This window comes from Gracilinanus agilis, chromosome 2 (genome assembly GCF_016433145.1).
Source record: "Gracilinanus agilis isolate LMUSP501 chromosome 2, AgileGrace, whole genome shotgun sequence".
NCBI lineage: Eukaryota > Metazoa > Chordata > Mammalia > Didelphimorphia > Didelphidae > Gracilinanus > Gracilinanus agilis.
Genome location: NC_058131.1, coordinates 520,501,874 through 520,516,969, shown reverse-complemented (window position 1 = coordinate 520,516,969; position 15,096 = coordinate 520,501,874). Strand labels below are relative to the sequence as shown.

Here is a 15,096-nt window from a genome sequence, read left to right as displayed (position 1 = left end):
AAAAAAAAAAAAAAAAAAAGATCAAACAACAAAATTTACTGGAAAAAGCATTAGTTGAAAATCCAAAGATTTGGGCAGCTAAGTGGTTCAGTGAATAGAGAGCCAGGCCTAGAGATGGGAAGTCCTGGGTTCAAATCTGGTTTTAGACCCTTCCTACCTATGCAATCCTGGACAAATCACTTAAGTCCAATTGGCTAGCTCTTACCGCTCTTCTAACTTGGAATTGATTCTTAGTATTCATTCTAAGACAAATGATGAGGGGAAAAAAAGACAGGGAAGGGAAGGAAGGGGAAGGGAAGGGAAAGGAAGGGAAGGAAAGGGAAGACAATAAGTATTTATTAAATATCTATTATATTCAAGTCACTTGGCTATGAAGCAGTGACAGGGAGGCCTAAACCAAATGTTCTCTACCCTCACTGAGCTCAGATTCTGTTAGGAAGATGCAAGTTATATACAGATAAATAGATACCAGCTAATCTGAAGGAAAAGGCAGTCACAACCAGGGCAATCAGGGAAATTTAATAGAAGAGATAGCACATAAGTTGATCCTTGAATGAGGAAAAGGATATTATAGGTAGAGATAAGCAAGGATTACATTGTAGTCTTGAGAGAGAGCCAAAGCAAAGGGAGATGGAATGCCAAAATAAGGAAAAAGTCAACTAGTTTGGCTGGAATGTGAAGGACTGTGGTATAAGATTTCTGGAAGCATACCTTGGATTATGAGATTAAGAGCTTGAATATTCTCCCAGAAACAATAGGAAAGCTATTTCCAATTTGTGAGCAGAGTGGCATGACCGACCATACCTATACTTTAAGAAGTTTTTTTGGCAGTCATAAGGAGGATGGTGATCACAAATCTTGTTATGCCTCACACAAATTCTTCATCTGTGAAAAGAGAGAATAGTCTACCCCTCTATAAAATGCTTTACAGCAATGTCAGGAGCCCAAAGTGAAATTGTAATTATCCTTTCACTTAACATCTCTGAGAAAAACAGTTACATCACGATTGTTATTACATATTATTTGTCAGCTGATTTTGCAAAATGTGGCTGTTTTCTGTCTAGGAAAAATCACAAATTGTTAGGTCCCTTTTTTAAAATGAAGAGAAGCATAAAAATTAAGCATGTCATAGTGTAATAGGAAGAAGAGACGATGCATGAAAGAGGGGTGCACCATCACTTCAAGGGAACGACTAAGGTCAATAGGTCAGAATATGCATTTTTTCCCTAGGTCCCTAAAGACAATGTCAGTACTGCCATCACTTAGCTGCTAAAATCTTTTGCATAGTTTATAATGATGCACTCCTTAAGGCAGAAGGAATAAAGGTTGGGAAAAGCAAGAATAATTCATGTTCATATCATGCTTTCTGGTTTACAAAGATATTTGTAATATAAACTATTATGTAAGTGTTATATAATATAAAATACAAAATAATAAAATTTTCCTTTATAAAGTTTCAATAAGTTTGCATTATAAGTTTAAATCTTACAAAGGCAAATATAGGCTTGATATAAGGAAATCTAATAACTATAATATACTATACTAAAAATGAATCTAATAACCAAAGCTTTATCAAAAATAGAAGGGACTGTCTTGGGAGATAGTGAAGTTCCCCTCAGTAGAGGTCTTTAAGCATAGACTAAATGACCATTTGGGATGAGATATTATAAGGAAGATTCTTGTTCAGGTATATTTGGACTAGATGACCTCTGAGTTCCTTTCCAAACTCTGAGATTCTGTGATCCTATATTTTTTTTTACCAAATTCTAAATTCCTGTTATAATCATCACTTATTTTTATATTTCAACATCAATCTTGACTTAGGATGAGGATGATTCTAAAATTTCAACTAATATGTTGATGTCACATAATTTTATTTGTCCAGTTGTTTCGTTTGGATGATGGGCTGCTTCCTGGCCAACCTGAATGAAACGTCCCATTGATACAACCTAGGGGATGCCTAGAGCTGCTCATTTCTCTCACAAAAACCTTCCATCTACTCAGTTTCTTCATTGCTTTTGGTGATGTTGCTACTGTACATTATCCCCAAGCAAGAAATCTAGGAATTTTTTGAGTCTTGACGATCTTTTCCTTTGTACTTATAACCTGTTGTCAAATCCTATCACTCTCTCTCTCGAGTATTATCATGCTGTGCCTTCCATCTCCACCTGTACCTCATGACTATATCCTCAGTCTAGTGCTTTGTTGTAGGGTTTTTTTGGTAGCCTCCCCTTTATTCTGCTCCTTAAACTTGGGTTAAGTTCCGCATTAGGAAGCTTGTTCCTTCCTCTCTTTATCCAGTTTTTGTAGAAGCAAACCAATGCCTTATCTTAGGCAAGTTCCTAGAATGTCCTTCCTTGAACATCCCGTCCACTCTCTTTTCTCTTTCAGTTGCCCAGATTCAGTCCTTTCTTTCCCTGATACCTTCTCCATGTTGAACAGAAGTCATGATTCTATCCCTCCCCTAATTTCGGAAAACATCTTAGTTATTCCACTTCTGAAACCTTATAAATCCTTAAGCTTATGAATTATGTTAATATGATTCAGCCTGCTCCCTTGCCATGGTGGTCTCCCGTTGTAGAGTTGTTTGTTAGTAAGTCTGTCTGCATTTAAGAATGAGTTCCAAGAATATCTGTTTAACTTACTCTGTGTAACATTTAGCACAGTGCCAATCCACACATGGGTGCTGAATAAATGTTATTTGATGATGATTTAATTGCTTTGCCAATGCCAGGAATAGAAACCATGAATTCCCCCATGTAACAATAAGCCTCACGTGCCGAGTGTGTTAGCAGACTGGCTTTTTGCTTTTGCTTATGTCAGTCTAAAAGTGGAAGAAGAGAGAGATACCACGGAGTAAATGCTCTTGGATAAAATCCCATTTTCCACCATTTGGCTAAGGACCCCTACTTCCAAATGGAGTCGTTCTAGGTGAGAAGCCACAGCACTGAAACTCCAAGTGAATGTTTCATTGGTTTTTTAGTAAATACAAAATGGATAACTATAACATGCCAATAGGAGGTACTTTAAAAGTAGTTGTATTCAATGCATGCACCATTATGGAGAACTTACACTCTGAGCAAAAAGATTTGTAGCAAAGCATATGACCTTCTTCCCACTACAATGACCATCCCCTAATTAGGCAATGCATCTGATAGTCATTAACAGGAATGAGATAATGAATCACTTTCTCTCTTCTTTGTTAATTTGCTGTAACCAAGCGGCTAATGGATGTCAGAGCTGAGTGATTGCACTGATTATAGTGATTTATAGTTGCAACAAAACAATTTAAAACCATTCTGATTATTCATGCTAAAGATGCTTTATGTTTTGTTTACTAAATGCTTTATGTCCCCTTCCTTCCAACTCTAATTCACCTCCTCCCCATACACTGAAAGGCATCTTCCTGAGAAACTGAAAAGTTGTGAGCTTTTTTTATTGTTTCAGAGTAAGCCATATCATTTTGTTTATATAGAAAAAAGTTTACCCAGTAGAAATGAAAAGCCTTAGGGGTGGAAAGAAAACTTCAGTGGTGTCTAGTTCAAAAGAAGATAGGAATAAGAGGAAATACGGCAAACTTCAAGCCACTTACCTTGGGGCTTCCGGTCCCTTCCTCATCCTCTACAGACACATCAGTAGCCAGGATCTCTGCTTTGATGATATCCAGAGCCCTAAGAATCCAGCTGTGTTGCCGTTTGATTTGTCTCTGTAGTTCCTTCCATTGACTTGCAATCATCTGCAGCATGTCCTTCAGTCCTTCTCGAAAATGATAGGAGAAAAAAAGCAAAAGTTGTGGATTTGATTGCATCTTGAGAAATTGTTCTTTACTTGGTGGGGAGGAGAATAAAGGAAAATTTTTTAAATTTCCATGAAAGCACTTTGGGGAATCTCCCCCAGCCCCCACATGCTTTATTATTATTATTATTATTATTATTATTAGTAGTAGTAGTAGTAGTAGTAGTAGTCACTAAAGATAGATTAGAAATTCTTGCATTTACATTCCCAGCAGGGCAAAGTCAAAGGACATCCAAATCTGATAATCAAACATCCCAAATCATGGTTTAAAATTCTGTTTGTACTTATTAAAGTATGTATTTTAGACAAAATCATGATAAAGGGTTAATAATAATCCAATGATTTCCGTTTTTCAAAGATAAGGCCCCATGTACATTTGTATAGAGATTCTGTGAAAGAAGTAACAATGACCAGAGAAATGAATGGGAAAAGGCAAAGCAATTCTGATAGGAAGTGGAGTAAATAGGCCAGAATTCAGACAGCAAGCTTCAGCGCTGGCACATCTGATTAAAAATTCTCGTTAAAACTGGTCATGGTAAGCCCGAAAGATACTAGCTAAATTGTAATTCATCCCATCTTGGGGCTGTTGCATACAAGGATAAGCATAACCAAATGACAAAACTATTTTTAATTTATAATATGTTCCTCATAAATGCATTAATAATGGGGAAGGAATTAGTTTAAGGACCAGAAAACCTACTGATGCAATTACCGGAGCAGAACATTAAAAAATATATTTACGTGTATGGCTAGGCAGAGAAACATCAAGCTATTTCTATACCTTCTCTCTTATATCTAAAGATATGTCTATAAGTACACTAATGCATATGCATCAATATCCATATGCACAATTCTCATTCATTATCTTAATGTTATTTCCGAAGCTTCTACATCAAAGACTGTGTCAACGTGAAGTTTTCAGTGATGTGATTTCCACTGAAACTCAGCTGAACAGCAAGACCAAAATAAAATGAACAGACTATTTGGAGGTAGTATTTCATTTTATAAGTATCACAGCATTGTATGCAGTATATGAAACATTTATAAATCTTGAAGGTCAATCTGATAATGTAAATATTAATAATACATAAGGAAGTGAATATATGCAGTAATTTACAGCAATGCTTCTTCATTCTTTAATAGTCTGGAGACATAAAGACTTGCAATATTTCAGGAGGATTTACCTGATTTGTGAGATACAATAAGCTCCAGAAGTTGCTGCCCTTCTTCTACCACAGCTTCCTTTAGAGCACAATGACTGTCTACATTCAATTTAAAACTCTGTAAAAGAAAAAAGGGGAAAAATATATGCATATATATAAAATCAATGGTATTTAACATTATATTTTATTACATATATATATATATAAACATATGTGGGTATCTATATACATACACACACACATCAAGCCCTCAGTGGGAGTTAATCAGAAAGTACATATATAAAATGACTTGCTACTTTTTATCAAGAACCAGAGCCCAATTTACCCAATAGACAAACTAATTTGCAATAGTAAAAGCTATTGATATTTGGGATCTGGGCTCAAAACATTTCCATTAGATTAGTAAAGTGCATCTGTTTGGAAACAGCTGACAAATCTAGAAATTCATTAGGTTTTTATGAAAAGTCACATCCCGTAGGCTATATCAAGAGTAGCAGTATTCTATAAAATACACTGAATTTATATCAGAACATATGAGCTCTTTTTCTTCAGGTTTTTTTTTTAATGTTGGTGATAGCAGTATTTATGAAACCATAAAAAATTGGCAGCATAAAATAGATTAGCCTTATGTGCACATATATAAATCCATTAATATAGTAGAGGTCTGATTCTTCTCTGTTTTTTTTCCCCATGTCCCCCCAACCCCAATCAGAAAGACAAGGAGTCTTTAGACATCTCATCAAAACTTAAGTCAAATATTTTTTCTAACCTTTATGATTATTTTGAAATCTATAGCGTGGTTCAGTGAACAGTTAGGTGGCTTAGTGGACAGAGCACTGGACCTGGAGTCAGCAAGACTCTATCTTCTTTCATTCAAATCTGACCTCCAAACACTTCCTAGCTGTGGAACCCTAGGCAAGTCACTTCACCCTGTTTACCTCAGTTTCCTCAACTATAAAATGAGCAGGAGAAGGAATTGGCAAACCACTTCGCTATCTTTGCCTAGAAAACCCCAGATGGTGTCATAGAGTGTCAGACATCACTAAAATGATTGAACAACAACAAAAAGCATAGTAAGATGGAGAGAGAGAGCTGGTCTTTGATCCAGGAAAATTGCCTGAATTCAGATCTGACCTTTATATATACTCAGGTTAACATTTCAATGCTATCCACCCACCCCCAACCAAACAAATCTCTAAATCTATATGTTGCAGAATGATTCCTGATCCTAATTTGGAGAGGAAGTTTCCTTATTGGGAGCTTCTTAGACCAGGCAAATCCAAACAAAAAGCAAAAAACAAAAAACTTACATTACACAGATTGCAATGGTGTACATAATATAGATGGCATGAAAGTATAGAGGGGAGTGATATTTCCCACCAGGTGATCATAATTAAATGAACTGCCCGTTTAAAAAAGAATGTAATATGGCCTCAGACACTTCCCAGCTGTGTGACCCTGGGCAAGTCACTTGACCCCCATTGCCCATCCTTACCACTCTTCCACCAAGGAGCCAATAAACAGAAGTTAAGGGTTTAAAAAAAAAAAGAATGTAATATAAGGACGATCAAGAAAGAATATCTCTGTTCTAGAAGTTGAGGCCCCATGTTTTTAAGATCCCCTGAAAACTCAACAATTTAATTTTCTCTATTATGTTCCCACTCATAGAATGGCAGGTTAGAATAGTGAAGCTTCTGAATGTTGAATCAAAAGATTTGCCATTGATAGCAGCAAGATGGACTGCAATGGAGGCAGCTAAGTGGGACAGTGGGTAGGCCTACAGGATTTGGAGTCAGGAAGACCTAAATTCAAGTCCTGTAGGGTATGTATGATTCTGGGCAAGTCACTTAACCTCTTGGTCCCTCAGTTTCTTTATCTATAAAGTCAAGGGGGTTACATTTCCCAAATCTCCTCCAGCTCCTAATTTATGCTCCTATGGCTATAATTAGTCTTTAGAATAAAGAGTTCTGTAGTTACAAATATGGTCTTTAATTTAACCAGTCAATACTGTACTGTGGATTAAACTGTAGATGTGGGAAGCCAATAAGTAATCTGAGACCCCTCTTTTGATACCTCTTATGATCCATACCTTTTCTTATTGGAAAAACATTATAAACTTATTGAAAAGCTTTGAGTCCTAAGCAGACCAATAACTACTGAGTTAAAAATTTCTCTCCTTGATAATTAAGAAGCCTGAACCCTAACAAACATTACTTAGATAAGACTGTATACTTAGATAAGACTGGAGCCTTTAGTCTGGACTTTATTTGACCAGGTGTAAACCTATAATCCAGGAAGTCAGGACTCAATTAGTGAACATCTCCATAAAATATTTCTGCTCCCAGAATTATCCCCTACTAATTGGTGGTTGGAATTTGGCCATCGTCCTTGTACTTTTTAGACTTTAATGGGTTGTGTATGATTTGTGACCCCTTCACAGCTGTGACTCTTTCTTTGTGTTCTTTGTTTGAAATCAGTATATAATAAACTCCAAAGCCCACAGAGTTCAGATCAGCATGGGCTAACCACTAGTCTGGTTGTTCTCATTTTCTTTCTCCTGTCTTAACAATCCTATGCCACCATACACCACTCAGGACCCCTACCAAATAGAGCTGGCTCTCTATATGTAGACATTTAATTTTCAATTTTCAATGTGGAGCTTCCAAAGTGTCACAAATCTTTAGTCCTTCTAATTAGATTCCTTCCAAGTCTGCCCAACCGCACTTCTTGCTTGGCTATTTAGATATATCCTTGATGTTCCTGGTATAGATATTCCTGCTTTCTGTGCAATTTCCAATGTCTCCATTTCTTCTCAATTTGTGCAATTCTCTTCCACCTTCTTCTCTAAACCCACCCCATGTTGTATACTGATTCTTGCAACACAGTAAGAAATTTGATTCATGGTCACCCAAGTATCATCTCTCATTCTTGCTCTATGACTGGCCAACCTCTTTTACAATGGTGTATGGTCTTTGATAATATCTTTTTTTTTTTAAACCCTTACCTTCCATCTTGGAGTCAATACTGTGTATTGGCTCCAAGGCAGAAGAGTGGTAAGGGCTAGGCAATGGAGGTTAAGTGACTTGCCCAGGGTCACACAGCTAGGAAGTGTCTAAGGCCAGATTTGAACTCATGACCTCCCATCTCTAGGTCTGGCTCTCAATCCACTGAGCCACCCAGCTGCCCCCTTGATAATATCTTTTACATGATTTTAAAAACCAAATCATGGTCGGGAAGCTAGGGGGCTCAGTGAATTGAGAGCTGGGATTAGAGATGGGAGGTTCTGGGTTCAAATATGACCCCTACACTCCCTAGCTTCGAGATCCTCCTCTGCCTTAAAAGTTCTAAGATAAGAGTTTGTTTTTTTTAATCAAATCATTCTTTGTTAATAAACTGAAGTTGATTTGCAACATTTACCTTCCTGTTACCTTTAGTGTCATCTGAAATTTAAATTACTCTGATTTAAATTTATATTCACAGCCATATAAAACTACTTGGGTCTTTTATGAACAAAACACACCATTTATAAGCTCTAGGCTTTGTCTCTGTTTCTCTTGCCTGGAATGGTTTAACTTCCTCTTTTCTAACTACTGACCTCCCTGGATTCTTTTAAATCAGGACTAAAATCCTAATTTTTAAAAGGAAAAACCTCCCCAAGCCCTTCTTAATTCCATTACCTTATCTCTTTTATTTTCTGTTTATCTTATAGTTTATTTTTTATTTTTTTGCGTGTGGTCTTCCCCCTAAAATTGCAAGCTCCTTGTGAGTAAGGTCTGCCTTTTGCCTTTTTGTATCTCTAGGACTTAGCAGAGTGACTGGCACAAAGTGTTTAATAAAGGTATATTGAATGATTAATTGAGTGTCTTGGACCATAACAATATAGAAAAAAATTGATTTTTTTCAGCTAGAGATCACTGAAAACACCATACAATTTCCCCAAAGTAAAGAACAAGATACTTTTAGTTTTTAAAATTATTGTTTCATAAGGGGATTTTTTTCTTGTAAAAAGTCATTTTGGGAGAAAGAGGAAAAGAGAATCTACAATAGTATGAATCCACAGTCCCCACATGGGACACAGAGTAGCTTTATCTAGAGCTTAGCATAGTACTGGATAAATATTGGGCAGTCAGTAACTGCTTGTTACATCAAATTGAACTGAGGATGTTCAGCCTGGAAAAGAGAAAACTGGGGAATGACTGGATCAAGCAATGAAAACTGACTGAAAGAAGAGAGAAGTGCTCAAATAGTATTATGCTATTCTGATCTCTCTCCAGAATGATTTTTTGTACTAAAAATTATAGAAGAAAAAATAACTATTAGGGACCTCAACCTTGAAGATAAATGAAGAGATAGAAAGGCTTCAAGTGTCTTGGCAAGTAGAAACACATCCTTTAGCATTAAAAAAATGATAAAAATGATTAATGAGCCATGGCCAGAGATGTTCAAAGGATCCCAGAAAACAAGAGAGGTAGAGATGGTTTGGAGAAGAGAAAACAATGCCCCCATTTTCCAAAAAGGAAATAAAAGCTATTCATGGTGAGTTTGACTTCAATTCCTGGAAAAATTTATATTATTAAAAGGAGAGTCAGGGAAAATCTAGAAACAGAAACTGTGATCACAAAAAGCCAGGCTAGCTTCATAGAGGAAATACTGGAATTGGCTATATTCATTTTTCTTTCTTTTTTTTTTTTTTTGGACAGTGCTATTGGGGGAAAGCTCTAAGTAAGAAATACTTAGATTATAGAATAGCATTTGACTAAGTTTCCCCTGTTTTTCTTGTGGATAAAACAGAAAAGGGCACAAGAGAATACTACAAAAATATGAATTTAGAACTGGTTGAATGGCCACCTCTGATGTTTACTATCAACTTAGAAAGAAGATCTCTGGTGGCATGCACTTGGGATATCTATTGGCCTTGCCATGGATACCAGTGCCTTAAATAAAAACAGAAATAACATTTCTTACCAAATCTGATGAGGAAACAAATTTGAGAGAGATAGCTAACAGAGTCAAGATTCAAAAAGATCTTGGCAATCTAAATCAGTAGACAAAACCAAGATGAAATGTAATAGAGATAAACAAAGCCCAAAGGTGGGTTCAAAAATTCAAGTTTAAAAAATATAAGATGGAGAAAGCATGTATAGAAAATAGTCTATTTAAAAAAATGATCAATAAATAAACATTTATTAAGTAAGCACTTAATATGTGCTAAGCACTGTGATAAGTACAAGAAAGTCCTGGGGAGAAAAAAAAAAAGAGTTGAATGTTTCTGTGGACTGTAAATTCAATATAAGTGAATTGTGTTATGTGGGACTCCCAGAGGAATATGAGTTCCTTGAGGGCTGGAATTATTTCATTTTTGACTTTGTATTCCCAGTGCCTAACGGTGTCTGGCATACAATAAACAATAATACATATTTGTTGAATTGAATAGAGCAGCCAAGAAAGTTAACACCATCTTAGTCTGTACTAAGAAAAGGCACAGGGTCCAGCACTATAGAGGTCATGGTCCTGCTGTACTCTCTGCTCTGATCAAGTCCAATCTGGAGAGCTATATTCATTCCTGGGAGCCACAGTTGAGAAAGGATATCAATAAGCTGGAGAACATCTGGAATTCAATTAGAATAATGAAAGGCTTTGAGTTCATGCAATTTGAGCAATGCTTTTTTTTCCCTTCCATATGACATAAGTTCTTTGGACACAGGAACTATTTTATATTTATCTTTGTATTCCAGAACCTAGGAAGGAGCCTGGAACATGGTGTGTATTCAACAAATTTTTGTGGAGCAGCTAGGTAGTGTAGTAGTCAAAATATCAGGCAAACCACTCTAGTATTGTTACCAAGAAGACCCCATGAACAATGTGCATGGGGTTATGTAGAGTTGGACGAGACTGAACAAAAGTAGAATGGTTCACCTCATAAGGTAGTTGGAACCCTTTTCCATCACTAGAAGTATTTTTATATTCCTGGTCCTCTTCAGCAACAGGCAGTTAATTAGTTGAAAGGAAATATGGCAAATATTAGAAAGTCTGATCCTCTTGGTTAGGCTTAAATGGCTAAAAGTGAGGTATATAATAGAATGGTTTCCTGTTCCACTCAAGATGGAACTTGAAATCTCTTCTTGTTTTCTGATTTCTTCTACTCAGATTTGGTCCAAGCTCATCTGTCACACTCCTTCTAGAATATATTGATGGACTAACTAAAATAGCTATCCATTCATGTCATTATCTAGACAACAGGCATTTTCATCCACTTAATTTTCCTAGTATGAATAGCTAGATGGATCTTTTTAAAATAATTACAGACCTCACTATAGAGGCTTCTTGTGTTCCAAGGTATGATGCACTTTGTATCATATCATTTGCTAATAGGAGCACTTAATTCTAAACCTTGCTCTTCAGGAACCATAGAGAATCCTCTTTTTCTTGAGTTCTGCATAGGATATTCTATATAAGACTGGCAAAAGCCTTAGATATTGTATCACTAATGAGCATTTATTGAACGGTCCTGGCATGTATAACAAAGTAGCCTGGCTTCTGAATAATTTATAAAGTAGGTAGAATCACACTGGGGAAATAATATAGATATAAAAATCATAAATATGAAAACAAACATAAGAAGAATTTCAATGAACAAATATACATAGTATGCAGAAGGGGAGCAATGTTGGTAATTCTGGAATGATTTGTGTATCTGGACCAGCTTCTAGTTAGTTTGAAAAACTACTGTTATTGTTCAGCCATTTCAATCATGTTTAATTCTTCATCAGAATTTGTGATTTTCTTGGCAAAGATACAGGAATTGTTTCTTACTTCCTTCTCCAACTCATTTTATAGATGAGGAAACTGAGACAAATAGGGTTAAGTGACTTGCCCAGGGTCACACAGCTAGTAAGTGTCTAAGGCTAGATCCAACTAAGGAAGAAGAGTCTTCTTGATGCAAAAAAGACACATTATCCATTGCACCACTTTGGTACCTGGGGACAATTAAAATGCTATTTTAAAGATTATTTATGTGAATTCACAGAGAGGAGCAAAAGGATCCAATGGAGTCAAGAATGGAGGGAATATTATTGGGGTCTTCCAACTTTGAAATTAGTAGCTTTGATTCAAAGCCATTTGATAACCAAAATTCAATAGAAACCAGTCTTATATTCAGTTCTAGGAGCCATCATTTAAGAAGGCTACCAATAACCTGGGAATAGCTAGATGGAACAATGAATAGGGTAACAGGAGTAAAGTCAAGAATTCTCATCTTCCTGAGTTCAAATCTGGCCTCAGACACTTACTAGATGTGGGACCCCAGGCAAGTCACTTAATTCTGATTGCCTCAGTTCTCTCATCTGTAAAATGAGCTGGGGAAGGAAATGGCAAACTGCTCCAGTATCTTAACTAATAAAACCCCAAATGGGGTCACAAAGAGTCAGACATGACTGAAAATTCCTGAACGACAAAATTGATAAGCTAGAGAGCTTACATAGGTGAAAAATAAGGAAGGTGAAGGCCTTTAAGTTTGGGTAGTATAAGGATCGGTTTTCCCCTTATAGAATGTCAACTCCTTTAGGGTGGGGACACATTTCAATGCCCCTATTTCAAAAGAACATCCAGAAAGATCCCCTGAGGGGATCTAGGTTCTAGGGTGTTCAAAAAGACCTTTGCTTCTTTAGAACATCTAACTGTTACCCTCTTTCACCTATAGGCAGATAACTAGGTGAAAGGAAATAGGATGGTTATTAGAAAGTCTGACACTCTTGATCAAGCTTGAACACAGACAATATCAACTTTGTCTTTGAACTTCATTTGCATCTAAGGTTAAAAAAATTAAAATCTAAAATAACCCCGGAATTGTGGAGGGGGATCATGATCAATGAGAAAACTTGAGATGAAACACAAAATTGTCTCCAAGGATTCAAAGACAAATCCTCCCACCCAACAATTTCCTGGAATGAACGCTATTCTAGAAGTTTCCTCACAACTGTGAATTTAGGCTGGTGTTAACAATATTTAATTTACTGTTTACTTAAAACAGACTTGTGTTGAATGGTACGTAATCATGTGCTTCACAAGAGGTGCATCAGTCATATGCCTCAAAGCATAAGAGAACCTAAAGGACCTAAGAGTAGGTTGGGTAATTGGATATAATTGAAGCCAAGAGTATAGAATAGATGCAGCTGGGTCTGGCACGGTCTCAAGATGATGTGGGTGCATTTGATGGGAAAATTGGAAAGGATGAAGTATTCACTATTAGGAAAAAGATCAGCTTGATGCCCTGGAAAAGAATCATTTAACATAAATATTATCCAAATGTTACAATATTGCTTGATTTTCAGGTGCACCTATTAACCATTAATAACATTAACCAAGATAGTAACAAATGGCTCTCCTTGGCAGCATCCCTAAGGAGGTTCGTCTTTAGGATCTTCAACAAAATTGCTGACTTCAAAAGGACTCCAAGATTGCTTCATTTTACACTTGAAGATGAAACCAGGATGTGAGAGATTCCTGCCTTTCTGGTTGAAAAACATCTTCTTTCCTAATAATACCCCCATAACACCTTATAGTTGAGAGCCTCCTTGCCACTTCCACAATATTTTCTGAAAATCTATAAAGTTCTCCCAAGATGAAATTTTGAGCAAGTGCATTGTGACAGGCAAGCACCCTCATCTCACATGTCATTGATTCTGTGAAGCTCAACAACTATGGGAAATTTTGGACTTGTGGGACACTAGTATGGTAGCCCAAAAGATAAATTTGGGGAGATATTTTTTAAACCCTTACCTTCCATTTTAGAATCAACACTGTATATTGGTTCCAAGGCAGAAGAGCAGTAAGGGCTAGGCAATGGCGGTTAAGTGACTTGCCTAAGGTCACACAGTTGGGAAGTGTCTGAGGCCAGCTTTGAACCCAGGACTTCCTGTCTCTGGGCTTGACTCTCAATCCACTGAGCCACCTAGCTGCCCTTGGGAAGATAATATTTAAGCAGCATCTTATACTAACTAGGGCTATGATGGCAAACCTATGATAGCCATTTTCGATGACATGCATACAGAGAATTATGGAGCCGCATGCTGAGGATGAAACATTTGCTGTAGTGTTGTGTAGACACTCTGTGCACTCTAGATGACAATTCTACCTATATTAATTTACCTGTTTTGGTTTATTAAATACAGTTATATATTATAATTATACATTTTTGTTATTTAAACTATAAATATTGCAAAATTATGGTTTTTTTTTCTCAAAGTGACACGCCACCTGAGTTATACTCGGTTTTTTGGCGAATTTTGACTCACCAAGTTCAAAAGGTTGCCCATCTCTGAACTAGGGGAATGACTATGAGGAGTTCCTCTACCTGAGGTCTTCTTTGCCCTTTTTGTTTCATAGCCTCCTTTGGCAATCTGGTAAAGCTTAGGAATATTTTTTTCCAAAATAGTGTTTTTTAAGTCATAAAATAAAATACATATGATAACAAAATAAATCAATTATACTAAAATAACTATCATTTTTAAAAAATTCATAGACTCTATGCCTAGGTTAAGCTAACATGTTACACAGATGTTTTCTTCACTATACTGTACCATGGGGGTAAGCTTGTATATCTGCTAAATCTGGTTTCCAAGAAAGATTCTAGTGTCTTTTTGTTGTTATTGCTTGGTTGTACTGTGGTTATGCTCCCACTTAGCACCAGGTTGAAATTTTATATATATATATATATATAGCATACTTCATTTGGGCAGTTGATAGACCACCAGGTCTAGAGTCAGGAAGACCCAAGTTCAAATACATCCTCAGAAACTTACTATCTATGTGGCTTTGGGCAAGTCACAAAACCCTGTTTGCCTCAGTTTCCCCATCTAAAAATGAGCTAGAGAAGGAAATAACAAACCACTCTAGTACCTTTGACAAGACTAGTACCTTTGACAAATCTGAAACCGGAGTCATGAAGAATTAGGAAGGACTGAAATTTGATTAAAATTTCTCTCTCTCTCTCTCTCTCTCTCTCTCTCTCTCTCTCTCTCTCTCTCTCTCTCTCTCTCTTCTCCCCCCTCTCTCCCCCCCTTTCTCTCTCTCTGTCATTGTCTCTGTCTCTCTCTGTCTCTCTCTCCATATACATACATACATATATACATATATATAT

General features: G+C 36.6%; 1 protein-coding gene across 1 annotated transcript in view; it reads right to left on the bottom strand.

The window, feature by feature from the left end:
• The window catches only part of AKAP6 (A-kinase anchoring protein 6), a 488,735-nt gene that overhangs the window by 285,360 nt on the left and 188,279 nt on the right, over window positions 1–15,096 (bottom strand). The window contains exons 5-6 of the mRNA XM_044665065.1: window positions 4,980–5,076; window positions 3,593–3,756 (exon numbers count right to left, since the gene is read on the bottom strand). Of these exons, the coding sequence (XP_044521000.1) occupies window positions 3,593–3,756; window positions 4,980–5,076 (261 nt within the window). The remainder of the gene's footprint in view (window positions 1–3,592; window positions 3,757–4,979; window positions 5,077–15,096) is intronic.